Source organism: Eschscholzia californica, unplaced genomic scaffold, assembly GCF_041429995.1.
Source record: "Eschscholzia californica isolate CP2 unplaced genomic scaffold, dmEscCali1.0.p SCAF_4, whole genome shotgun sequence".
NCBI classification, from domain to species: domain Eukaryota; kingdom Viridiplantae; phylum Streptophyta; class Magnoliopsida; order Ranunculales; family Papaveraceae; genus Eschscholzia; species Eschscholzia californica.
In genome coordinates this window covers 1,578,632-1,605,217 of record NW_028238461.1, presented here as the reverse complement: position 1 = coordinate 1,605,217, position 26,586 = coordinate 1,578,632, and the positions used below count along the sequence as shown (strand labels likewise).

At 36.2% G+C, this 26,586-nt stretch overlaps 6 protein-coding genes and 3 non-coding genes across 10 annotated transcripts; 4 read left to right on the top strand and 5 right to left on the bottom strand.

Annotated features, from left to right (window-relative positions):
* Positions 1-238: 238 nt before the first annotated feature.
* LOC147541350 (osmotin-like protein) lies at positions 239-1,174 on the top strand. The gene has a single exon (XM_086673455.1). The coding sequence runs from the start codon at positions 266-268 to the stop codon at positions 1,037-1,039; it is 774 nt and encodes a 257-aa protein (XP_086529581.1). The 5' UTR covers positions 239-265; the 3' UTR covers positions 1,040-1,174.
* Positions 1,175-3,542: 2,368 nt separating this feature from the next.
* On the bottom strand, positions 3,543-3,799 carry LOC147541349 (dolichyl-diphosphooligosaccharide-protein glycosyltransferase subunit). Its single transcript, XM_086673772.1, has one exon. It carries the CDS (start codon positions 3,797-3,799, stop codon positions 3,686-3,688), a length of 114 nt encoding a protein of 37 aa, XP_086529898.1. The 3' UTR covers positions 3,543-3,685.
* Positions 3,800-6,632: 2,833 nt separating this feature from the next.
* TRNAR-CCG (transfer RNA arginine (anticodon CCG)) lies at positions 6,633-6,705 on the bottom strand. Its single transcript has one exon. It is a non-coding gene; the product is annotated as a tRNA-Arg (tRNA).
* Positions 6,706-7,331: 626 nt separating this feature from the next.
* On the bottom strand, positions 7,332-7,403 carry TRNAH-GUG (transfer RNA histidin (anticodon GUG)). Its single transcript has one exon. It is a non-coding gene; the product is annotated as a tRNA-His (tRNA).
* A 908-nt stretch (positions 7,404-8,311) lies between these two features.
* On the top strand, positions 8,312-13,843 carry LOC147541346 (K-stimulated pyrophosphate-energized sodium pump protein). Of its 2 annotated transcripts, XM_086673770.1 has the most exons (12): positions 8,371-8,775; positions 8,945-9,029; positions 9,735-9,818; positions 10,074-10,273; positions 11,237-11,319; positions 11,982-12,027; positions 12,141-12,197; positions 12,352-12,406; positions 12,496-12,596; positions 12,698-12,761; positions 12,880-13,013; positions 13,431-13,843. In XM_086673770.1, the coding sequence occupies exons 1-12, from the start codon at positions 8,698-8,700 to the stop codon at positions 13,602-13,604; spliced, it is 1,161 nt and encodes a 386-aa protein (XP_086529896.1). In that variant the 5' UTR covers positions 8,371-8,697; the 3' UTR covers positions 13,605-13,843. The 2 variants fall into 2 exon arrangements, with proteins under 2 accessions (XP_086529897.1, XP_086529896.1); XM_086673771.1 differs by lacking the exon at positions 9,735-9,818 and having other exon boundaries at positions 8,312-8,775.
* A 2,223-nt stretch (positions 13,844-16,066) lies between these two features.
* LOC147541345 (THO complex subunit 4A-like) lies at positions 16,067-18,462 on the bottom strand. The gene is made up of 5 exons (XM_086673769.1): positions 18,019-18,462; positions 17,721-17,882; positions 17,528-17,596; positions 17,262-17,446; positions 16,067-16,687 (listed from the first exon to the last, which is right to left on the bottom strand). The coding sequence occupies exons 1-5, from the start codon at positions 18,190-18,192 to the stop codon at positions 16,519-16,521; spliced, it is 759 nt and encodes a 252-aa protein (XP_086529895.1). The 5' UTR covers positions 18,193-18,462; the 3' UTR covers positions 16,067-16,518.
* On the top strand, positions 18,406-18,479 carry TRNAV-AAC (transfer RNA valine (anticodon AAC)). Its single transcript has one exon. It is a non-coding gene; the product is annotated as a tRNA-Val (tRNA).
* A 1,286-nt stretch (positions 18,480-19,765) lies between these two features.
* Positions 19,766-22,437, top strand: LOC147541343 (short-chain dehydrogenase TIC 32 B, chloroplastic-like). The gene is made up of 8 exons (XM_086673767.1): positions 19,766-20,158; positions 20,360-20,591; positions 20,675-20,754; positions 20,876-21,029; positions 21,133-21,211; positions 21,324-21,405; positions 21,513-21,559; positions 22,089-22,437. Exons 1-8 carry the CDS (start codon positions 20,041-20,043, stop codon positions 22,251-22,253), a joined length of 957 nt encoding a protein of 318 aa, XP_086529893.1. The 5' UTR covers positions 19,766-20,040; the 3' UTR covers positions 22,254-22,437.
* Positions 22,438-22,674: 237 nt separating this feature from the next.
* Positions 22,675-24,139, bottom strand: LOC147541342 (actin-depolymerizing factor 4). Its single transcript, XM_086673768.1, has 3 exons — positions 23,903-24,139; positions 23,124-23,389; positions 22,675-23,019 (listed from the first exon to the last, which is right to left on the bottom strand). Exons 1-3 carry the CDS (start codon positions 23,903-23,905, stop codon positions 22,869-22,871), a joined length of 420 nt encoding a protein of 139 aa, XP_086529894.1. The 5' UTR covers positions 23,906-24,139; the 3' UTR covers positions 22,675-22,868.
* Between the last annotated feature and the right edge of the window lie 2,447 nt (positions 24,140-26,586).

Genomic DNA, 26,586 nt, shown 5'->3' with positions numbered 1-26,586 from the left:
TCACTCATGCGGGAGGTGGATTCACTTTGTTTTCCATTTTGTACTCCCTCATTGTAATGAAGCAGATCATCAATTAGCTCCTTCTGCTAATAATACAAATAAGGTTACACGGGTATGATTCCGAAATGACCCCTATGCTTCTTACAACCGTATACACTAGATACTTCCTCAAAAAGATGAAACAACCACCGGAGCTTCTGTCTATAAAAACTCACCACTATTCCATCCCACTGAAACTCATGCTACCTCCCTCTCACTAAATACTATGGGTTCTTTTTCTTCTACTGCAACTTTCTCTCTCCTCTTATCCATAGTAGTTATCCTCTCTCTCAACCTACCCACACTCACCCAAGCTTCCGACCTCTTCTTTACAGTATCTAACAACTGCCCTTTCACAATCTGGCCAGCAATTCAACCCAATTCCGGTTACCCACTACTTGAAAATGGTGGTTTTGCTCTACCCACTCAAAATTACAAAACTATCCGCGCTCCAACTGGGCAATGGTCGGGTCGAATCTGGGCTAGAACCGGTTGCAATTACTACAACAACGGTCAATTCTCTTGTACCACCGGAGATTGTGGTGGTCGATTAGAATGCGGCGGTTTAGGCGGCGCCACCCCTTTTACACTGGCAGAATTTAACTTACACCAAGGTGAAAATGATTTATCTTATTACGATATTAGCCTCGTTGATGGGTATAATTTACCAGCAACTATTACTCCAACTAAAGGGCAAGGTAATTGCCCTGTAGTTGGATGTGGGGTGGATTTATTACCCACGTGTCCAAAAGATTTGCAAGAGAGATGTCCACCGGATTATGGACCGGTCGTTGGGTGTAAAAGTGGGTGTGGAGCTTTCCGGACAGATGAACTTTGTTGTAAGAATTATTACAATAGTCCTCAGACTTGTCACCCTTCAATATATTCAATGTTTTTTAAAATTCCATGTCCTTCAACTTATACATATGGGTATGATGTCCCTGATATTACACAAGATTGTCGTTCACCGATTGTGCTTGAGGTTAAATTTTGTCCTTAATATTTCCCAAGATTGTCGATCGCCCACCGATTGAACTTAAGGTTATATTTTGTTCTTGATTGGATTAGATCGGATTGGACTGGTATTTTACATGGTATGTAATTGTCAATAAAATGAAAAGTTATACTTGGTTTATTGTTTTCTTTTTTCTTTTTTCTGTTTACAAACCTAACCTATTATTCTCTTTTTTTTTTTTTCTTTTGGAAGTCGACTACGATCTACGTATGTCGTTACATTAGGCACTTGATATTATAGATGTGATAAGCTCGATAACCGCCCACTCAAACACTAACAGAATCGGGCCTAGAGCCCAACAAGACATGGCCTAATGCCCAACAACATTATTCATACCCTAATAATCCCAATTCGAACAACCAAAGATTCCACCTTCTCTGCGATTCGAACTTGAGACCTCTAGAGCTTTATGGAGATTATGTCAACACCTTGGAACCACTTGGACTACCAACTGTTGACCCTAACCTATTATTCTGATTCTCTCTGGATTTATGTATATTGTTTATAACAGTTTTGATTCAATGGTCTGAATTGAGTGGAAATAACAATAAAAATAACTTTCTTGAAACCCCAACGGCTCATATGCCCAGAAGTCGAGTTAGGAGGGTAATTACATAGAAAAATGTGAAATGGGCGGTGGATCTTGAGTGTAAATAGGTACTTTTTTTTAGTAGTGTAAATAGGTACTTCACTGGGCGTCTTTTAAAATTACAAAAAAAAAAAAAAAAAAAAACAACAACAACAACAACGTGAAGTAGACGCCATGGTATCTTTTGGTGATTCATGGGTTCCAATCACCAAAAACTAAACATATTTACATTTTAATTCCGATCTTCACCACCACTATGAGTTCCAATCGCCACCAACATCCACATGCACCTCCAACACCACCGATTTTCTCTCTCCCGCGCCTTGGTTTTGTGTCTCTCTCTTATTCTATTCTTACTAGAGGAAGAAGAGACGAGGAGACAGAATAAACAGAGAAATCAACACAAAAAATAGTGGTCAGAAGTTGTAGTGAAAATAATGAAGGAAGATTATAAGTAAAACATAAACATATTCATTTTTGATCGACCAACTTTATTTTAATTAATAAGCCCAACCATGTTTTTGATCAACCAGCTTTATTTTAATTATCTTAACAAAAAAAAACTTTATTTTAATTAATAAGCCTAGACTATCAAAAAATGACATTTTCACAAACAGACTTATCTTGCATTGTACATTCCCCCCATTTTTGGCAAAGGAAAAGAAGACTATCAATAGAGAAATCCACTACCAAAGGAGGGAGAGAGGGAGAGAGAGAGAAAGAGAACCCTCCTCTATCTTCCCCCTATATTTGCCCTCTCTCAACAGCAAGGTTCCACTATGTTTTCCTTTCCTTTTTTTTCCTTCTTAATTTTCTATCTTCTTTCAAACTTGAAAAAGATACAAGGATCCGTTTTATAAAAGTGGGAGTCCATTTACAATTTCCTTTAATATCCAGTTAGAACCAAAATGTCTAAATTTGGAGCAATTGGGTAACCATCACTATCCATATTCCATAATGACCCTACCTTTCGGTGCTTGGGTTAAACCTGTGGGCGTTTAGATTTATGATGGTCGGCTCTTAATCCATGAGGGACAACAATATTTATGGTCAAATCCGATTATTTTTTTGAAACTAGAGACGGGGCTTTTTCAAGATCTCTAAACTCCCAAATCCTGCATGCAAACAACTGCAGGCGAGAAAGTAGGAACAAAGAGGGAACCAAACTCTGAAATACCCTAACAACACTAGGCTGGAGCGATAGGAGGTTTAGTCTTCCGCCCTCTAGGTCTAGGGTTTGAGGCACGCTAAACCAATACAAAAAAAAAAAAACTGTGTAATAGTTCTTTTCTTGGAGGAAATGAGATGATGATCTATACTGACTTACCATTCTAATAGGCAGCATTGCTAGTCAGTCCTCAGCCATATGGCCATAGGAATTGGACTTTCCATGTCTATAGGGATTAGGGCAGACACTAGACACAAATGTCAGAGTAGCTATTGGAATATGTGAACTCAACATAAAAATTGGACCAGTCCGAGCCTGCAAGACCTAGAATCACGATTAACCAACACAATGTGAACCGATTCCTGTCCGACAAACCATGAGTAGCCCACACAGCCACTTTGCCCGAAAAGCACTAGGTTGAATCCATTCCTGTTCTTTTTATGATGGAAGAAGCAGGTTGAGTCCCAGGTTAAAGCCAGCCAGAGTTGCTCTACTCCTTTCATCTGATAATTTTGATTCAAAAATGACCTCAAATAGGAGCAGGAGCTGAATAAAATTTAACTGCTGCAAATCTTAAAGTGTAATCGGATTAATCCGGTTCTAGTACAAGAACATCGCTAAAATAACTAACAAACTACGTAATATCTAAGCCAGTTTCCACGTATTAAATCATAGATCGATAGAACTAATGAGAACATAAATGAGTAAAGGTACAGCATCAGGCACAATTATTAACCTAAAAAACTTCAATCTCCATTTATAATATAGTTCTCCTATCAAAACTCATTAGACATATCACATATGCATAGTTCGAGGTTTCATGAAAGAGAAAATCCATCTGTTTCTACATTGACATTACACAAATCATTCCCTCTCACTTGCCTTCATATTTTGGATCAGCCATCACAAAATGGTAAGCAATTACCAGAATGAAAATAAAGATGCCAAGAAAATTGGCAAAGAATCCGAGGTCCTGGTCATCGAACATCTGCAGGCCACAACACCGAAGCACAATATTATTCCGGGCAAATCATAAAGGTCACACATCCTTTCTGACATGACAGCATATTGGTTGTTGCTTTAATGAAATTGATTACTAGTAAAGTAAGTAAGACGGGGAAATAAACGAATAATTTTGTGGTAAATGAAGCAGAACTCAAAAAGTTGGCGATGCTAGCAAAAGTTATTATTTAGTTGGTGATTATAAATCCAGATGAAATGGAAATTTTTACTTACAAAACCAAATTCAGATGACTGATCCCACAAGTTCAACCATCTTTTTTTATTTTCTCATGAGAAAGAAACTCATGTTCAAGTGTTCAACCATCTTCCTTAATTTTCAGACATTACCGGTCAGTCCCCCTCAAAATATCTCCTATTTGACCTAAAACTCGTTACTTAGTACTACGAAATAGGCAGGAGGTTGAAGACATCTCTAACAGAACTAGGAGGACAGAATCCGTGGATGTAGTGAAGTAAGGGAGAACTACCTATGCATAGGTATGGAAGATTGGAAGATCAATCAGATCTTGATACAGCTGGTTTTCCAAGCATTCATACCCATAACCAACTTAACAGAGCAAAATTCGGTCTAGTTGTATGATTCTCGCTTAGGGTGTGAGAGGTCTCGAGTGCAGTTCTCAAAATGCCCGTCCATTTTGTGAATCCCTCTTTGGTGGAGTAGAGTAAGATGTACCATTGTCCACAGTGTTGATCGGAGTTCTATTCCGGTTGAGAGGTTCTTGGTCCTCCTCTATCATACTCATACCCACAACCACAAGACCATAAGTGTCAGTGGGAATATACCAACTTGAGGTCTGCGTGAAATTTTAGATTATTTGTTTTCGTATGACTCATGATGTTTGACTCGTCTGAAATGGTTTATTCGGGTTGATTATGGGTCTCTCTTTGATTCAAACAAAGATTCATATTAAGACGAGTCAGATCCAGACAATGGGACAAAACAAACACCAAGACAATTACAATTTAAAGGGCAAGTAAGATTGAATTCATTGATCAATTCATCCAAGAAGTGGGTCGTCTATTATAGTCAACAGAGTTTTAATCTTGTTATTTTGATCAGAACTCAATTATCTCATAACCTAAAGGGGTTGTTGTTATATATAAGAAATTAATATTTCTAACCAAAATCAAAACCCTAGAAACGAGAGGAATTCAAACAAACAATAGATCAATAAAACTAAAATTTCACAATACTTAACAAAAGATCAGATCTGTTCTTATATTTATATATCTAACTCGAAAGAAATGAATGAACGAAGGATTTGAACAAAATGGAAGCAACTTACTGTGATGTCACGAAGAAATTGAAGAGTCTTTTTTTCTCGTCTTCAAAACAAACCAAGGCTTCTCTTCTACTACAAGTTTAAGACCCTCTCGTTTTTATCGAGGCCATCTATTTTTTTCTTACACCTCGATTACTCATCCATTGTCTCACAAAAGAAAACCAATTCTCATGTTATGGGATGATGCGGACCAGTTTTTGGGCTCCTAGTGATATTGTTTGCTTTGACACGACTGTGTCTCACGATTTGAAAGGTGTAGAGAATGGTGTTTAACCTCTTAAAAGGAGCATCACACTCAATTTCACTACCGATGTGAGATTTTTTACAAGAAAAAAGAAACAATTTAATTGATTAATTATAGTCTTATTTCTCATTTCCTTCTCTTAACAATTTCTCTTTCCAGTTATTCATCTTCGTACCCTTCTTCTTATGTCACCTCACACCAACAACACCACCTCTCTTAAATTCCCATGTATTCTATTAGAATAGGTGACTAGCCATATGATTTCAAATGGAACAAATTTGCTCAAAGAAGAAACCACACCGGTTTCAATTCAAGTATTTTTTAGAGAAAAGCAATGAAAAATTGTGGGTTTTATTAAATTTTGTATTTTTCAAGTTTGATTGTTTTTTTTTTTGAAACGAAGCGAAATTATTTTCATTCATAAGTGATAAAATCACAATGTTACATGGATGGCAATTCTTATTTCCCTCCTCTGAAAACTTCATGAAAGTTACATTCATATTTTTCAAGTTTCATTGTTAAAATCATCTTTCTAATAGTTTTATACCTTACACAAAAAATTTCTTATATTTTAGTCTTTTTATTACCTTCTACGAACAAAGCTTTAATTTTGGACAACCATTTCGCCTTAAGCGCAATTTTTCATGCCAAAAAATCACCACGACGAAATAATAAAAAAAATCTTAATCTAACAAAAGAAAAATATATTTATTCAATTTATGATACAAATAAACAAACTAATTTATAAATAAAATGGAGAAAGGCATAAAAGAACTATCTGGTTCTAAATAATATACGTTGATCTTTGAACGCTTTCGTTCTAAATAATTTTCTTTGCACAAATTCAAAGACGCTAATCTTGTTTCAACCGAAATTGCTTGGTTCTCAAAGCCGTCACTGGAAGTGTTTCAAGAGTTGTCGTTGGAAGTGTCTCAATAACCATAGCTAGAAGTGTCTTGCAATACGTCGCTGGAAGTGTCCCAGAAACCCGGGGGGGTCTCCGAAAGGAACTCAAGGGTGATCTCCGGAAGGAACCCAGGCGGGATCTCTAAAAGGAACCTCGGCGAGATATCTACACGGAAAACGTGGCTCAGAACTCCCTAAAACACAGGAGTGGGGGGGGGGGGGGGGCAAATTTGATCGAGAGAGTCGTCCGATGGGCTATACAGCTACAAGGGTAACAAATGGTGGCTTCATCTCCAATCAGACAACTAACTAAAGCCACTTGCTTACTCCTTGTCAATTTATTTATAGAAAAAAGAAAAAGAAAGTGATCGCAGTGGGATTCGAACCCACGACCTTTAGATTCGGAGTCTAACGCGATATCCACTCCGCTATGCGATCCTTCACACTCACCTTCCCAATTCTGAAAACCTAATTTCTTCTTCTTCTTCCTGGATCAACATTACTAAATCAAATCAAAACTATTGAAATCAAATCAAAACTATTGAAATCAAATCAAAACTATTGAAATCAAATCAAAACTATTAAAATCAAATCAAAACTATTGAAATCAAATCATCAAAGGAAAACTTGAGATCATAATACAAAGAAAAACGAAATTTCATTCTAAGAAGAAAAAGTGAATTATATTATGTATGAACAAACAACAACAACTATAACTTGATCAGAGACTTGTCTTCTTCATAATTCATATGAGTTGATTCACAGAAAACAAGTGATTTAATAGGTATATACAAGATCTTAGATAAAAAAAAACAGTTAAACTTTTGTTTTTGTGCTGTAAAGAATTACTCATCTTTTGTTCTAATAAGAAACCCTAATCGAACAGGGGAGAGAGAGGAGAGAGAGAGATGCCCTAGCTTCCTTTGGCACTTGCGTTGGCAGGTGCCAAGTCCCCAACCAAGGAATTAAAATAATAAAAAAAAATTAGAGAGGAGGAGAAACCCTAACACCAACCCAGTTAGAGAGGAGGAGAGGGAAAAATAAAATTAAAAAGTTGAAAACATTGTGGCTGCTGGGATTCGAGCCCAGGTCTCCACGGCCACAACGTGGAATTCTCACCACTAAACTACAGCCACATTCGTGTTTGCTTTCAAGTTTGTAGTTACTACTATATTAACTCAACAATCCTAATACAAGCAAATTGTAAGATTAATCTTCACCACCCAAACACATGTTATCATTTAACCATGGGTTTTACAACTTCATTTGTTATTTATCAAATCAAACACAGACAACAACACAAGTCAACAATCATTCAATCATAGCAAATAGAATTATATGCTCATTGTAGTCCGATTTAGTGAGATAATTGTTTTTGAATGCTGAACACTAGCTCTAGGTACATCTATTTATCCTATTTATTCATATAACCTGCTATTAAGAATTGTTATTCCAACAAACAAACAAACAAAATGATTGTTGGACGTAATAATGTGGTAGTGGTCAGGCTAGTGACTTGGTATCAACGTAAATCCAAGGTCATGTTTGGCGCATGGAAAAAGAATGTGATTACTGATCATCAGCATCTCACACTGGTCTTTGGTGCACGGAAAAGCATTAGTAATAACATTTCTATGGATTCCTCTTCAAGAAAGAATTCTAAACTCAGGTGTGTGGCTAGTTTGAGATTTCAATTCTCTTAGAATCGTCGATAAATTAATTTAGAGATAAAATTAATCTCTAGTAATCATATTCCTAACTAAATTGATCCTACTTACTATAATGTTCGTAATAATCACATTCCATGTGTATCACATATGCTTAGTCGCTTGATTCAAATAGTACAAACATAAGCCATTTTCGATTTGCAACAAATCCTTCGTTATCTCAAACGAGTGAGGTGTAAGAAGACCTAGTGTCTCATTAGTCCATTAGTTTACAGAACGAGCTACCGTGGACACCTAATATGTAGAGAAAAAATCTTTTACTTGAGAAATTCAATTTCCCACCCGATCAAACTTACCCTTCACAAAATGGGGAGTTTCATTTTCCCAGGAAAATGATTTGTTTTCTTATCCGAGCGAGCGAGCGAGCCCATCGTGTAAAGACTAGCAGGTGTCGATCAAGATCCACCTGTCTTCTCCATCACTCCTTCGTCATCGACCTCTTTCTCTCTCTACTCTCTCTCTCTCTCTCTCTCTCTCTCTCTAGTATGAATGATTCTGCCATCGTTATTTCCTTCGCCTTTAAGGTTTTGAGTTTTAAACAAATCTCTTCTCTATAATAGATTCCGTTTTTTTGTGTGTTATCAAATGTTTATATTACCTTTCCTGTACGGACATGGCGATCTAGATTATGTCTTGTGAGTAGTAATTAGGGTTAGGGTTTTTAGTTTTCTTTTTGTCAAATGCAATTGGACTCTTTATCAGTATGGCACAAGCTTCAACAACTACAAGTTATGCTTATTTATCTGCTCTTACTTCAGAAATTGAGAAGAAACTTCAAAAGGTTAGGGTTTTGTTTATTGCATTAGTGTATGTTCTGGTGATTTTAGTTCCTGTGAAGTCGAATTACTAATCATGATCAATTTTATCTGTGAAATCGAGTTTTTGTGGCGAAGGATTAAGATTCCACATATTCCTCCTACTTAGATTAGTTGAACGACATTCTTTTTCAGGCATTAGTTTCTCAACCTCAAAGAGTTGACTTGTTGCAAGAGCTGTTTGCTGACATAGCCCTAGAAATTGACTTCCGAGCAAGAGGTGAACATTATTTCTTACAGAAATTAACATTAAGAAAGTGTGTTGTTAATTTGAATATTTGATTTGCAATATTAATGAGTATGAATCATGTTTTAGAGAAGATAACACCATTTTTTCAAAATTTCAATCTTATGCAAGTGTGTATAAGAAAGTTAAACATGCAAATTACTTCTCCTCAATATACTGATTAGGTTATAACTTATAACATCCCTTATGCCCAAAACGAATTATTGTTATGTGGTAGTTATCTCTCTTAGTTTTCCATAGTTTCGATTTGAGTTATCAATGCACTGATTCTTGGTAGCATAGCTAATGGCGATAACGGGAATAGTAGATATGTTATCTTTCTTGGACATAGAGATTAGAGACAGTAGTAATTGGATCTGCGTTTTCGTGTTTGTGACTTCATGCTCTAAAAGGGTATGTATAGCACCTGAAAGTTCGGCGTTGTTATTGGGGGACAAAAATCTTATTTGGACTGATAAATATGTCAGGGGTACAAGATTCAATTGCTAGTTGTGACTTCTTAACTGCCATAAAAAGGTCTATTACTATAATTCTGAAGATAACCGAAAGCAGGATTAGATATTTGCATGTGTAATTAAGATCCGTGTTTTGATTATGCAAGCACAGTCCGTAATATAATAAATGTCAGGTTTAATTTAACAACCAATGATCACTTATAACTCGTTAGCATCTAATTAGGGTATCAACGTGGGCGAATCAAATTTTTTGACGCAGAAAAATTACCTCTCGAATCACGACTGTACATAATTGCCGCATCACCAGGTAACTACACGTAAAATATCTAGTAATACTGTAATTGTAAACCTTGAAACTAGCACTCGTTTACGTAAGAGTTACACCCAAAGACCGATTTTGATGGGCTATGTGAGGATATTTTGTTGTATTAGATAATCACCTTGTTTTATGTCTATATGTTTGTATATGTATGTATACATGAATCAGTCTTGCATAGAGTAAAGATTAAAAATTAATAATCACGGATATAGTCTTACATCTGTGCACTTCAATCGCCAACAGATATAATCTTGAGCAAAGAAGGTGGGGATCTTCCAGCAGAGGGTGGAATTGACAGTGAGAGTCATTTATGCTTTTATGACGTGCTTGCGGATCATTATGTTAAGGCCCCTGAAAATGGAAAACGTATCCTTGATTTGATTGTCCTGCTCTGGAGCCAGTCTTTTGCTTCTCACATATTCTCGCTACTTTTTCACAAATGGGTATGTGATCTTGCCCTCAGCAGAATGGTTCATTACTATTTTGTGGTTAAAAAGGTTGTACTTTCCTCTAAAGTTTCATTTGTCTGTTTTTGGCGACTAAGTTATAGAATTTTGTCCGTCCAGATTTCTTAGATTCTGATAGCTGAAAATGAAAAGATGTTTGTAGTGGAAGCGTCAGAAATATAAATTTTTAGGTTTCTATCAAGAGTGAATGCCACTATTCTCCAACCTCCATTTTAAACTTAAGGTTGAATCGTGATATTATGGACATTACATATGGGTTATGGGCTTATGGCTTAATGTTGAGGGTGAGTAGATTAGGCATCCGAATACAGGAAGGTTTAAGCAGTATTTGATTTAGGCACGTAATCAACTTTGTTCTGGAGTGCCCAATTTAAAATTTCATTGAAGTGTTCTTAATCTCATTGCTCTGGACAATCTGCACATTTACTGGCATGTTTTAAGCTTGGATGATTCTTATCTGAATTTACAGACCACCAACGCTTTTTTGTGTATGCTATATATTTGCCGGAAGATAGAGAGTTCTTGTTATTACCCTTCACTTTTCACTCTAGATAATAACAATGTGTTGATAGTGTCAATGATTTTCCCTTGAATCAAATGGTGTTCACGTCCATTACGATAGTCTCTTTGGTATTCTGGTTTTACTGAGAGTTACAGACATGAGAGATGAATGTTCCTCTAGCCCTAGAAAAATGTTAAACTCATGTGGGTTTGTTAATGTTGATCACTGATCGATTCCTACCTGACATTCTAACTGAATTGTAATTTCAACTCCAGAAAATAAAATGTAACTTGCCAGGTTAAGATTCCTATTGGGTTTGGTGCCAAAAAGGAAAGTCACCTGCAAATGTTCTATTAGTCTGTGTTCGTTTCTTGTCGTTTGTGTCTTTCCATATTACACATGTATCATGTTTTAATGACAGTTCGAATATTTTACAGCTATTTGAGGTTGAACTGGATCATGCAGAAGTCCTTCTCCGTTACTCGTCTGCACTGGTTCAGGGTGCTTCAAATGTTTTCTGGTATGACTCCTGACAATTATAGTTTATATGCATGCATTGCCTAGTAACTAGCGAAAATAACTCGCTCAAGGCACATGCACTGCAAACTTATATCTTTTGGAAATATAAAGTAGAAAATTACGTTGCTATGTTACCACATGAAAATTTGAATATGCCATATAGATTTCATGGGAACTAACTTGCGATATTTTTCTATGGGAATAAGTTTTATCTTACAAAAGAGGGCCCAGATATAGCTTTAGGGTTTGAAGGATCTCTCTACATTAAGTAAAATACTTTATTTGCCTAAGCGTAGGAATACTCTATTGAGGTTTCCAAATGGAAAGAACTTTTACTTACATTGGCTAGCCAAATAATTGTTAGAGAAATAATTCGCTTGTCGACACAAGCCAATATGAGTTTCTAGAGCACACACATTAAATCGGCACGTCTTGGTTCGAGTAGTGATGCATTTCTTTTGTGCCAGAGGTTACTAAAGTGTGTTTCTGTTTATAATTTCATCGTAATCTACTTGATTTATTCTGGTGATCTGGTCGAATTTTTAGAAGTATTTGCCACAAAACCTCAGCATTATGTCTTTTTTGACATATTATTTGCCTTGAATTTGACTATGTTCCATTTACATATTTATCTAAATCGCTCAATGAAATGCTTATTGACAGGATTGATATCCAAACAAACAAGAGACGCTTCTTCTCTTTGTTCCGTGTAAGATCCCTTTTTGACTGAGAAGATCCATGTTGACTGATGTTTCTCTTTGTTTTTTGTCTATGAATCAAATTACCTTGTGCCCTAATTTTTTTTCAATCATGTTTGCTCAGTATCTTCTTGAAGAAGTTGCTCTGGTTCCCGTGCGTCTGAACAAAATTCCTTCTCAGGTTAAGCATGTTTTACTAGTTTGCTTATTTCTCCCCAATTATAGATTTCTATTGTCTTACCGTCGATTATTTTAGATTGAAGTATTAATTATATCTGATGAAATTCACTATGTGTGGCAATCATTTATCACCGCCTCTTTTTAATTAATTTCAGGCTCAAAGAGATCTATATCTTCTACTTTCAAGATTTATATTCTTTTACAACTTAGGTATGACTTGTCAGTTCTTTAAACATGTTTACTTGGTCGGCATAAACCAAAAGTATGCTTTTTTGATTGTATCTTGTTGTAGTATTCAGTTGACAAGCTTGACGCATTCTTAAACTATTTTCCCGCTTTTCCGAATGCTTTTCTGGTTGGTGGTCCACCAGATATATTTGTAATCGAGCTCACTGATCAGGTAAATTTCATTTATTTTTATGCCATGAAACAAACTTCACTGTGTTCTATCTTTTTTCCGGCTCAAAGTTAACCGACCGAACCTAAATGTTGCATCATCAGATTCAGAAGTTGAAAGTAGAGCCAGTATTACTGCACTACTTTTCTCAGCTGAAAGCACTTCAGGGTAATCCTTTCGCTTCCCCTTTATTTATTTATTTATCTTATTTTAGAGTAATTTAGTTCTTCATGCCTTTGTTTCTGGGTCATGAAGTTAATCTGAGCAAAAGCTTGATTTGTTGCAGGTTTGGAGCTGAGAATGACAACAAGTACAAGGCTGAAAGCGTGCTTGTATAGCTATACATCCCCTGGGGGTCCAATGTATCCAACACGAGCTGTGAGGCACGCGGCCTGGGATGCACTGGATTTTCTTTTCCCTGTAAGTAAATTCAGCTGGAGGAGGTTCTTTCTTAGGTAGTGTTTATTATTTTGTCTGTCTGCATCTGGGTCGCTTAATGTCTGCTTTTGACTCATCCGAGTCGTCTTAGTCCGAGATATTCTGCCAGCTGCCTAATACTCATGTTCAAGCTAACAATGGGATCTTATCCCAGGCTTATTGTATATCTCGACTCAAATGGACGTAACGTAAAATTAGCTCGACTCAGTGGTACAAACAAGTCAGATAATACACAAATATTCCAAACTCTGGATTAGGGTCTAATTAGATTTCTAGTGAGAATTCAGATCTGAATCTGGGAAAAGAAAACGCCGCATTAGTTTCCTTTGTCATTTTGGTTGTCCATTTTTCCTTCTCTTATCTATGTTTTTATTGGTGGTGGTGGTGGTGGTGATGCAGGTGGGGACGTATCCTAGACATCTGATAAGCATGTTCTTCCGATTGCTGTATCCGTGGTACTGGCCTTCTTCTTGCTGGAATTTTGTATTATCATGTGCAAAGGCTATATTGTACACACTACTAGGGTACCTCTTTTCTGGGTGGGAGAAACTGAGGAGACCCAAAAGCCCCTAATCCCATTTTCAAATACAGTCCATTTGCTGATTTATTATGGTAAATGCGGACTCCAACATTTTGGTGTAATTCTATGTTTTTATCCGGGAGATTTGTTGTTTGGACTCCCTTTCTTATAATCGACTTGTTGTTTGGACTCCCTTTTTCCAGAGTTGCATTTTGGACTCCCTTTTGACGGAATCATTCAGGAATATTCCGTCTCTAAAGTTATAATTACAAAAATTCCAACTTTATCCTTACATTATTAATATTGCAGTTTGGACTCCCTTATTTATTCATTCATCTTCTTCCTCCATTTAAGAACACACACCATAGAAACCCTAATACCCAAAACCACCCAATCACGACGGCTAATTATCATGGATAATATTAATTTTGGTTAATTAAAAACAATAATTTGATAACTTGTGGTTCTTCCATGAATCCACTAAAACACTTACCAGGCATGCCACTAAACTTAATCAAAATTGAATTGTTCAACATTAACACTTCAGTGTTCAATAATGTAGATGGGATACTCCATTATTTTCATTAAATCCATCATACATCCAAAACTGAAACTAGAAGAACTTCAAAGATTGTTTTTCATTAAATTCAACATGCCTCTTCTTCCATTAACAGTCATCACCCTACTTTGTGGCTAATATTTAGTTAACAAAAATTTTCGGTCCACATGATAGGTCTTTCATCCCATCTCCATTCTCATCTTTGCAATACCAATGGATTGTTATAGAAATTAGATTGTTTGGAAAATGGGTCTTTCCCGATTCTACATCTTCAATCTAATTCATATTTGAGAATTCTAGTGAGAGAAAGAAAGAGGAATTGAAGAAGAGGGTAAAACAGTATTTTCACCTATTATTATTTTGAAGCTGTTATATTTAACCTTTTATTTTAAAAAAGGGAGTCCAAAATGCAACTCTGGAAAAAGGGAGTCCAAACAGCAAGTCGATTATAAGAAAGGGAGTCCAAACAGCAAATCTCCCTTTTTATCCACTTTTTTTTGGGTTTGTCAAATATGTAGAGTTTGTATTTTGGGGATACGAAACTTGTTTTGCTTCTACTGGTTCTGAAATTTTCTGTTTTGTTTAAAAGTTTTGTATCAGTAATGTGGTTTATTAAAACTAGGATTATGACAAACAAGTCCAAAATGGCGATATGAATTAGGGCGAAGTTCCTTGTTTCACATTGGGTAAGGGTAATCCTTTTTGGAAGTTTTGCAAAACCATGTCTTAATGTGTTTGGCAAACGGGTTTTTGGTGCTATGGTAAGCATATCTGTAAGTTCAAGAAGTCACAAACACAATTTTAAACTTTTTTTCAGAAAAAAGAAATAGCATTTTTTCGGCTGACAATTTAAATATTTACATTTGGTAGGTTAAAAGCCAATAGTGTTTGCAACATTGTTGCATGAATATGTATTGTTATGTTTAAAAAGTTAAATGAGAAGGAATCTAAGGCAGTGTTTGCTGAAGATTCATAGACCATTGGAGAATTCCATGGGTACTTGAAAATAATAGTAGCTTGGGTTTTATGATTGAGAAGAAGATGAATAAGATTAATAGGTAATATAGATAACAACTTGGGATTTTTAACTGTGTTGAAGATTGGTGTGATAAGAATTGGGGTTGTATGGCCATTGGGGATGAATGTGATTACCAAAAAATAGGAATTTGAATGAAAGAAAGTCATTGTTTAGTTGGACTATAGGCCCGGTTTTGGAAGAGCTTGAGTGGGAGGTTATCGAGTTTATCACATTTTTGATGTATCAATGCCAATTGTAATGACTATCGTGGATCATAGTCCATTTTCAAAAAGAAAGAAAAAAGAATGAAATAAAGCCATTTTCTGTTTTCCGGTTTATCCTTGGACATGGTGTTCCGCCAAGAAAAATTTGAAGGGGCTCAAACCCGCCCATAAAAATATAGCAGTCAGCGAGTTCACTAGTCCGGTAGATCGAGTAGAGGGGTAATAGGGCGTTATTCCCACCCCTAACATGAATATATGGGCTTTTAAGTGTTTTTATATGCCCTTTAAGGGTCCAGGTGTCGTGCCTATGTTACTAGCTATAAGACTATCAAAATATCCCTTCTACATCATAGAGGGGTCTTCTCCCCTCAGACGCTCACCTTGGCTGGGAAGAACCCAGTGGTTGCAGTAAGGCAGTGATCTATTGGCAGAGCTAAGCAGCGAGAAAACTATAGGGCTAATGAAGTCGAGTAACAAAGTGCTCCACCAGCATAAGGCACAGAAAAAGCGGGAGATGGGAGAGGCGAATCTGGCCTCCACTTTTTCCACTGCACTCACAAATTCATTGGAAAACATTATAAAACAGACTAGGCAAGACATGATAGATCAATTTTTTGAAAAATTATAACTTAAGCCAAAAGCCAACCTAACAATAAGAAGAGCTACTAGAAAGAAAAAAAATATACAAGAGAGAAAACATACAGAAACAGGATGGAATACCAATATTTCTACTCTGACCTTAACTAAGAAAAAAAATTGTAACCAATAACAGACAACACAATTACAATTTATAGTATACTGATAACTAACTCATGAATATCAACTTTCAACTAAAAAGAACTCATGAATACCAAATTGATGATTGAAAATCTGATAGGAAACTCTACTACCTTCATCGGCAGGCCTCATCTCCTAATTTCCCGTGTTTCATCTTCACAGGTGGAGCACCTACCATTTGATAGTGTTTGGTAAGAGACAATCTAATATACCCAAGTAAACGTCAAATAGGACTAGCAAAAACGAAAACCAACTTGACACTCTCTCCAACATACTCAAGGGGGTCAACAGCTCGGAGAATTTAGAAATACATATAGTTAGGTGAGTAGCATCAAAAGTAATATGTAGAAGACCTAAAACCAACTACCCAGAGGACAACTAATTACATCTTAGTTGATTTGCATTGCTTCGGTGTGATACTTCTCCAAATCAGCATCAAGTGCATCTGCAGATACTGGTTCACTACGACCTCTGCCCCTCCCACGGCCCCTGCCGGAACCACGACCTCTTGCACCACTTCCACCCCGTGCGTGTTGAACTCCGAACCTTCCTGGTACGCTGTTGCAGTATCTTATTAGTAATGCAATTTTGAAGGATGAGAGAGAGAGAGAGGACGAATTGAGAACGGTTCGTTTACAGATAAAGCAAGTGGTACCCAATCATAAAGCACGTAACTCATAAGTTAGAACTCAAAAGTACACGTAGAAACACTAATTCACAGGTTATATTGATTTTGAAGGGAACAAGAGTTTGCATGATCGCATACATATGCATGATAATATTATGTAAGAAGAGGTGTTGTACAAACAAAGCTTGAGAGATTTTGCATATCAGAGATACTTCCTATAACTATATCAATGTGATGTTCTTTTTCTAAATTTTACAAGCATATCCCGAATACCACATATTTACTTCTATTTTTTATAGGTTATTGAATGACAAGCGGGTAGTGCATCTTAAGTTCCAAGTTCCCTACATTTTCTTCTACATTATACCAAGCCAACATTGACTAGAGTAGTTCTCAATACTTTCTATCTTGCAATGTTCTATATTCTCCCCGAATAGTCGAATTAAAAAGACAAGGGCGTAGCTGGCCAGCAATTTAAAGACCAAAAAGCGATTGAGAGACTACCTTCTAGGTGCGACATTTGGAATTCCAAGAATGCTACTTGTTGGAGGAGGTATAGCACTGGGAGTCACAATATTAATTCCTACAATCTCTATTTTCATTGGCTTCCCATCAAGTTGAACATTGTTGTATCTCTTGACGGCTGAAACAGCGTCGGACTTCCGCGCAAATACTACTTCTGCCGTTCCCTACAAGATGAATTCTTTTTCAACCACAGTTACGGAAAAAAAGCTTTTCGAAGAAAACTAAAAATTAAATCTGGTTGATACCTTTGATCTTCCACTCCTATCATAATGGATAGAATATCTTTTCAACTCACCAACTTCTGCAAATAGTTCCTGCAAATTACAAACTTTGTATTAAATACCAGCAAATTGATAATGCTTCACTAACACAAACCCTAAACTATATTCGGTCACAGTTGAAGTCAAAGACTATAATGTGGGGAAAAGCAAGCTTTACCTTGATATCCTCGTTTGAAACGCCATAATCCAAATTGGAAATGTAGAGTTTGGTGCCTGTTTCAATAGCAGAAGGTCGACCGCCACCACCGGAAGCTGAAAAAACAGCCGCTTGATCTAAGAACATATTTTGCTGCCAAGCTGAAACTGGCGCCTGAACCGACTGTTTCGTGAACCAAAAGACACTCCATGAGAGATTGGAAGAAATTTTTCGCATCAAGAAAGGAGAAATTCTACATAGTTACGATCTAAACGATCTTTCAATCAATGAAATGAAACCCTAATTTTGTTTTTCAGACCTTTCCAAATGAATAAGGCGTATTCCTGTTCGTACTGCGATTTTGGAATCGACGAGCAGGACCAGGACCTGAACCTCGTCCTCTACCTCTACCTCTACCTCCTCCTCCTCCTCCTCCAGGTGTCTTGCTGTTCTTGATCAGATCGTCTAGTGACATGTCTAGAGAAGTAGACATCTTCGATAAACCCTAAATCCAGAGAGAGAGAGAGAGAGAGAGAGAGAGAGAGAGAGAGAGAAGGAGATAATCTGTAATTCTTGAGATTAATGACAGACTTCTGAGTACTCAAGGAAAGGGGAAAGAAACTAGGGTTCGTGGTAAATGCTTACGATTTAGTAGGGTTTAAGTGAACGGTTACAATACAGAAATATTGAGAAGTTGAAAGCAAAAGGTTTCGTGGTGTAGTTGGTTATCACGTCAGTCTAACACACTGAAGGTCTCCGGTTCGAACCCGGGCGAAGCCATTTTTTCTTTTAATGTCTTGTTTTTAAAGGCGCCCTCGAGAGTGTTAAAGGCCCCTCCAATTTTGGAAAGAAAGTGTGAGGAAATGATACGCGTTGTTTTTAAACTTCTATAATTTTGTTTTTAAGATATCTTCATTCATTCAATCAATATATTAATAACAAAACTTACGTGCTTCATCAAGAGGTATTCAAAATTCACACCCACTTTTTTGGTGATTTGGACATTTTCCCCGCTTCATAATTATTAACATAATAATCTTGAGGAAGAGGCAACCTAGCACAAGTTGAGCACAAGTTGATTTTGGTTAATGGGGTTTTGTTTTGACCTTAGCTATAATATTCGTTCATACGTCTATTAGTGTCATCAACTCTTCCTAGTTAGGTTGTTTCATTTGAGTACCTTCGAGCTAGTTATATTCTTCATTAGAATGAACTTGAACCACTATATATATTTTTGATAATTTACTACTTCTAGTTATAATTGGTACTTGCAAGAAAAAGAAAAGAAAAAATAGTTAATACTTGGTAAAATAAATTGGCCTAGTACCAAATTATAAAGAGTGACTTTAACTAAAGAGCATAAATGACCACATGGGGGGCTTAACCTACTACGTGCAGGAATTTAAGATGAGTCAAAATTATGGGCACAATATGTTGTTAGTAGTTGGTCAGTTCTTTTTGTTGTTACTATCGTAAGTACTAAAACCCCATTAACTATTGGGCTCTTTTGGGGGTTTATAGTACCCAGTAATCCCCACCATTTTTCTCCACATATATATATATGCTCATTAATAGATCCACTATCCCAATCACATGACTGGGTATAGAATCTGTGAAATCATAAATTCTGAACAATATCTCTGTTGCAAGTCAATTCCAAAGAGAGTCAAGGGGTTTACTTTTTTTTTTTTTTTATGGGACATCAATGGATAAAACATGTTCACATTTTAATGTATCTACTCTATTGACAAAATATTGCACTCGGTCATGTATCATACTCCGATCTAATCTAACACTATCTATTCAAATTTATGGGTGGGTATTTATGGACAGGAAACAAACACCTCACCACCCTAAACGGACGGACTGGGGCAGTACGCCGAGTAGGCTCTTTTACCCGCGTCCATCTGCCAAAAATCTATAGGGCGGGCAGGCGAGTTTTGACTGATTCGGCTCACCAGTCTCTCACAGACCCTTCGGACACGAGCGGGTTAGGGAATGGGGGTCGAAATTCCACCCCGAGTGACAGACACCAACTAAAGGAACAATTGGTAGCATTTAAAATTGAGTGTTGGATTGAATGGTTGGGTGATAGTTGAGAGACTCTGTCTCGCCTGTTACCCGTATTTAATTCCTCCTCATTATCTCTCTCTCGCTCTCTCTACCTACGAGCAGATCACTAACTACAATTCTCCTACCCACGATATAAATCTGTCAAATCCTCTTTACCATTTCTCCCCTCTCTCTCTCTCTCTCTCTCTCTCTAAATACCAATTTCTTTCTCCAAAAGAAAAAGAAAAGAAAGAGAAGAGAAGAGAAAAGAAAAGAGAGAAGAGGAGAGATGAGTATCATTTCGCTAATGACAGGGAAGGCAGGAGCAAGTGGGTTTGGGTCGGCTTCAACAGCTGAGCAAGTTACAGATGGGATTGATGCAACCAATCTTACTGCTATTATCACTGGTTTGTAAATACATAAATTGTTTTCCTTTTACTCATCCTAGCATTTGGGTGTCTTGTAATTGTTCATATTTTCGGTCTCATGGTTTATGCACATCTTTTTTTCCATTCCAAAATCAAATGAGATCTGTTTTGTTAGAACTACTTTTGGTCATTCTACGTTAACTTGTGTATATAAAATCTTCTCTTCATGTTGTTACAAAGGAGGAGCGAGTGGGATCGGATTGGAAACATGTAGGGTCTTGGCATTACGCGGAGCGCATGTCATTATCGCTGCGAGGAATTTAGATGCTGCCAAGGAGGCAAAACAGATTATTCTAAAAGATATCAAAGATGCTCGTATCGATATCATGAAACTCGATCTTTCATCTATTAAGTCTATAAAAGAATTTGCAGACAACTTTAATAATCTTGATCTTCCCCTCAACCTCTTAATGTAATACCATAACCTCTTTAACCCTTTATTCTCTTTTCTTTTCGACTTTATATGTTTAACTAGAGATTGTCCGTTTCATTCAGAAACAACGCTGGTGTTATGTTCTGTCCTTACCAACTCTCGGAGGACGGAATAGAGATGCAGTTCGCCACTAACCATATCGGTAAGTAGCTTCTTATTCGTCATATTCTTTATGTTCATTTGATTAAATGAACACTTATTAAGATAGGGATTATGGTAGTAAAGCCTATACAAATCATTTACAGAGTTGTATTATATTGTAGGCCATTTTCACTTGACAAACCTTCTCCTCGACAAGATGAAGAAAACTTCGAGTACTACCGGAGTAGAAGGAAGAATAGTGAATTTATCATCTGTAGCTCACCTTCATACTTATGAAGAAGGAATAAGATTTGATAAGATCAATGACAAGATAGAGTATGTTAACTAAGAATCAAGTCCTCTTTTCTTATTGTTGGTAATTTGTTATATTATGTATTTCTCAATTACTTTAACGTTTAAACTTTCGCCTTTCGATTAGATATTCTGACAAAAAGGCGTACGGGCAATCAAAACTGGCAAACATATTACATGCTAATGAACTCTCTCGTCGTGTGGGGGTAATTACTTTTGTTTCTGATTCAAGGATTTCCTCCATATGTGTTCGTGCGTGTGTGCGTGTGTGTGGTGTTTTCTGCATGAGTTGCTCAAATTCTGTTGTTGGAAAAGCAGGAAGGAGCGAACATAACAGTGAACTCTGTTCATCCGGGGCTTATCACAACAAATCTATATAGACATTCTGGCTTAGTGATCAGTATGTTTTCCTGATATTAGAATCGCAACTTTTACTCCTGTACCTAAGCTAAAACTGATACGAAGACAACAAGCAAAGATAATAATTTTGAATTTTCTCTTTTGCAGAAGTTCTGAAAGTATTAACAACTTTGCTTTGGAAGAATGTACCTCAGGTATTTGAAGAATTTTTTAGGTCATAATCTTTGAGGATTTGATTTCATCTGTTTTCATAAATGAGTTTGTCTAAATCCTGAAATGGTGTGAAAGCCATCCTGATTCATCCTTGTCCTATACAGTACAGAGTTTTTCTTCGTGCGAGGTTTTTTCCTGCTACGGACTTGCCCTAGATTAGCCCAGTATACGCGTACCGGCCATCCTAGGGTCTATACCCACTGAAAAAAACCTAGTGAATATGCACGATTAGAGCTACCTTACAAACCGATATACAAGATTCCGTTATCCTAAGCAATGTGGGACTACCTGAAATGGACATAAACTGCCTATGTCACACACCATGGAAACATCTCAAATATGCAAGTGTATAGGATTTGTTTTAGTTGCACTTAGTGGAACTACTACTTACGAGGCGGACGTGTTGGAAAACCATTAAACTGTTGAATCAATTTTTCCTTTATAATCCAATTCGACGATTCTCGTTCGACACTAATGTTTGTTTGTTTGCTTTTCTCTTTTCCTTTGCAGGGAGCAGCAACAACTTGCTACGTAGCACTCCATCCGAGCTTGAAAGGCGTAACGGGGAAGTATTTCCTAGATTGTAATGAGATGAAACCTAGTGCATTTGCTAGAGACGAAGCAATGGCAAAGAAACTTTGGGATTTCAGTAGCAAGTTAGTCAACTCAGCTTAACTCAGTCGAATCACTTCTACCACTAAAAAACTAAGCAAAATCTCACAATTACATAAATGAGAAGTCTTTCTATTTGACATGGAAGATTGGAGATGATGTTGTTAATTTCTGGGTTTACTAGGTTTTTCATCTGACTCGTCTAAGTTTGAATCTTTTTAATCAATTGAACTAATATCAGCTCAAATTAATCAGTCAGACAAGTGGGTTGGGTCCGACTTGAGTCAATTCAAAATTTTGAATCAGACATAAATCAATTACATATTAAATCAGTAAAGACAGGAACCAGCTCGAAGCGAGTAAAGATTAAAGGGGTTAAACATTCATTTCAAATTTCAGAAGACAGATACAATCTATAGGTAATGTCTAACCCCGGACAAAGTGTCTTGTTAAGGCTGTACCTCCGACCACGGAGTTCACCAAGTAACAAAATCACACAATATATTTGAAATAACTTGTTGTTCTAGTAATAGAAATTACGAGTATGCAGTAAAACTCGTATAACAAGCCAATATTATATATAGCTAGGTTTATCATCTCATAAACTATTAACATTTCACTTACGTAAAGTAGAATGTATGTAGGAAATACCAAATCCAAGGTTGAAATGATATAGACTTAATTGGCACGGCTTTTAATGACATCGAGATCCATCTCAGTCGGATCAGTCGCTTGCAACTCTACCTGAATGCCGTCTAGTTCTCTCTTAAACCTGTCCTTGGAGCTTGCGTAAATCATCTTGCTTCTTACTCTTGATGTATCAGGAGACCTTCATAGAAGAAGAAACAATATTAAGACAACATTACACATTAAAGGGCTAGGCTAGTCAATTAATATCGATATACTAATAATAAGATAATCGTGAAAGAATACCATGCTATGAAAAAGATCCTGCTTTTCTGGCAATTCTCTTTAGTTACAAAGTCGAAGTCATAAACAGCATAACGACACTCGTCTGCAGGAAGAGATGCAGTGAAATCCTCGTAGGTTTCAGCTGGCTCACCAAGCTTCTCCACTATAACCTGCTTTAGTTTCTCCTCGATCTTGAAAACTATGAAGCGGTGAGTTCTCTTAGACTTCAGCTCCAGAAACCTTAGTTTGCAATCGTCATGAACGGAAAATCCAGATGCCGCATTAGCCTATGAATTAAAACCCATATTAAGAATAATCAGTCGAGCCCAATGTATTGGATCCAAGGGCAGTGTATATGTACAATCTCATACAGATAATCAAGTTATCAATCGCAATCATCGTCCATATACATCTAACTGAATTCATGGCTTCTACCATATTATCTATACAAATAACTTCCCCTAATTTCAAGTGAGGAAACCAAAATGAAACTCATTTAATCAAATCCACCAAAAAAAAAATAAGATTATATGTAATATACCTTGAAGAAGAAGAAGAAAAAGGATCATAGATCAATCGTGAGTGGAACTAAATCAGATCTAATACCAAATTCTAACAAAGAGAACCAAATTTAATCCAAACAAAATCTACTTCACTAAAGTAAAATAAAACTGATTTCATCTCAAACTCTTCAAAAAAAGGGCAAAATATAGCATAACAGTAGAATTAGATTATAAGGTCGAAACCCTAGGAAACAAATATAAGCGCGAAATATAAGGTGAATCGGGATAAAAGCTGACCATTTTTTCTTTGATGATCGAGGCGAGGTGATCTAGGGAGAAATATGAGAAAATCTAGGGCAACAATTATATAGAGAGAGGGAGAGACTTTCGGACGAGAAAGTGTGTAGGAATGAAATTGTAGGCATCCTTCTTCTTTATAGGTAGAGCTAGGTGGCTTCCTTTCGAATATCATGATGATGATGATGGTCATCATGCATGACCAACTGGAAAAGGTTTCCTTCTCCAATGGAAATCATCCACGTCATTAATGGAGCGGGGGAATTTATATTATTTGAAGGACTGAATTGAGTCTTTTCGAGAATTTGCCCCCAACATTACTTTTTGGGTTAAATGAACCATAACCAAAATGGCCCCTAAACATACCAAGTTTCTTTACTAAAAAAAAAAAAAAAAAACATACCAAGTTTCTCAAATGCCTCCTAACATAAGCCATTTCTTTCATATTAGATGTATTTTAGTTTCTAAATTTGTTGCACTATATTTTCTTTATCCGAGCAAATATTGATAGGATGCGCATTTTCTTTTATCTGATATTCTGAGGACTATTTTATTCCCTGTGGTTATTTCGTCATGTTTTCTTACGTTTTCGGTCGCGAATCTAGCCTATTTACCTATGTCTAAAGTTATACTTATTTGATGCCAAAACAGGAGTGATATGATTTCACAAGATGATGACTATATGGTGAAAGTATCATGAATAGTATAAAATCTTCAAACATTGAAACTTTAATAAAAAATTCAAAATGATAAGATTTAAAAAAGTAGTAGGAATGAGTTTTTTTTTTTGATGAAAGTAGTAGGAATGAGTTGGTTGAAAATGATTGTTCAATTAAAGAATCTTGGACCATAAATTGAAATGCAGCTAAGTGGGCTTTACAACTCATCTCTCATCCTTATTTCAACAAAAAAAAAAAACTCATCTCTCATCCCACTATTAATTTATCTTATTCAATTGGTTAGTGATTTTCTTTAGATTTTAGCTTTGGGTGAGTTTGAAATGTGATTTAGGGCTTCTAAGAATAATTTACCTCTCCCCAAAAAGTCGGTGTATTCATCCTTCTTTCTATTTTCTTCTCTATTCTTGCACGGTGAAGGGGCTCCCCCCTTCGTCGGAGAGAGTAGTGATAGGGAGAATATAACTGAAGAAATAGAGAAAGAAGAAACAAAAAATATCTATTCTTTTAGTTAAAGTCGCCACAATAAGAAGAAGAAACAAAAGGCCTCATTAGGAAAGGGTGTTTAATCTCTTAAGAGAATCACTGCATTCTGTCTCACCATCGATGTGGGATTGTTTTACAACACTCTTAATATTTTAGCAGTTCGTATGAAATTAACGTTTTCTACGTTATGTTTTATGTATTTCTTTCAGCGTCTTGTTTAATTTCTTACATTTTTATATCTTTTACGTGGTTATAGGTTATAGCGCACCTTGATGATTGTCTGTACATACTCAACTATTTTGTTATAATTGGAAAGTTTTCTCCACATGTTTTTGGTGTGTTGGTCCAACCGTTAATCAATAATTTGAATTTTCTCCGTTTTGTATATATGAATTTACTTATAGATGTTTCTCTTTTGTGGCTTACGTTTGAGAGATTATGAATACGATTTTAGGCTTTAGTGCATCTTGGTGATTTTCTGTAAATATTGAAAAATGTTGCTAGAGTTCGGAAAATTTTGAAGACATCTTTTAGTGTTTTTAGTTTTTTGGGCAAACTTAGTAACATTAACTTGTTTTTTTTCTCCTCTATGCATACATGTGGATACTCAAAGTTAAACTCCTAATATCTTCTAGCATTTTTCGATCTAAGATTTATGTATGCGATTTTAGGTTATAGTTTACTATGGTGATTTTTTGTAGAAAATCAAAAGGTGTGCCTGAATTCAAAAAGTTCATTTCACATTGATGTGGTGATTTTTGTATACGTTTTTTTTTAACCAGAATTTTCTTTCATATGTAGGAACTTAATCCAATACATTTTACATGGTTTTGAGAGTTTTGACTTCTTTGAGTATAACATTAGACTTACAAAAGCAAGTTACCTACGAGACTTGCAAAATTAAATTACAACATGAAGTTTAAAAGGGAGTACAACATTGCAACAACAAAATGAAAACCCTAGAGATCACAAATGAAAATACCCTAAAGGTCTTAAACTTTATTATACTTAAATATATATAGGAGCGAACAGCCAGATAGAAGTTGTTGAGTGATGTTATCCTCTTGATTTAATAAGTTATTGTTATCTCGAGATGTTGGCCGATTTTCTTTTTGGTCTTCTTTTTTTCATCATCGTTCTAGTCAAATCAAACAATTACTGTAACGAATTAAAACCACTATTAATCTTCTCTTTCCAACTAATCTCATATTAGGGGTTTATTCTCAAATCTGATTTAGACTTTTTTTTTATTAATTTGATAATCCATGATGTCTAGTTCGAACAAAAGAAGTTAATATCATGATGAAACACCTTCATCGTCTCTCTATTCTTCCACCTTTTTTCTACTCTAAACTGCTTACGAGAGAAATAAAAACTAATACAGTTAACATCCCCTTAGAAAATGAGACGTCGACAAAGAAAAGCCTCCTTTTAACGAAGAAATTTAGATTTGTCCGAGTGTTTCTAGGAAACAGTTATATATAGAGAAAGAAGAACAGTGTTTCTAGGAAATGGTTTTAT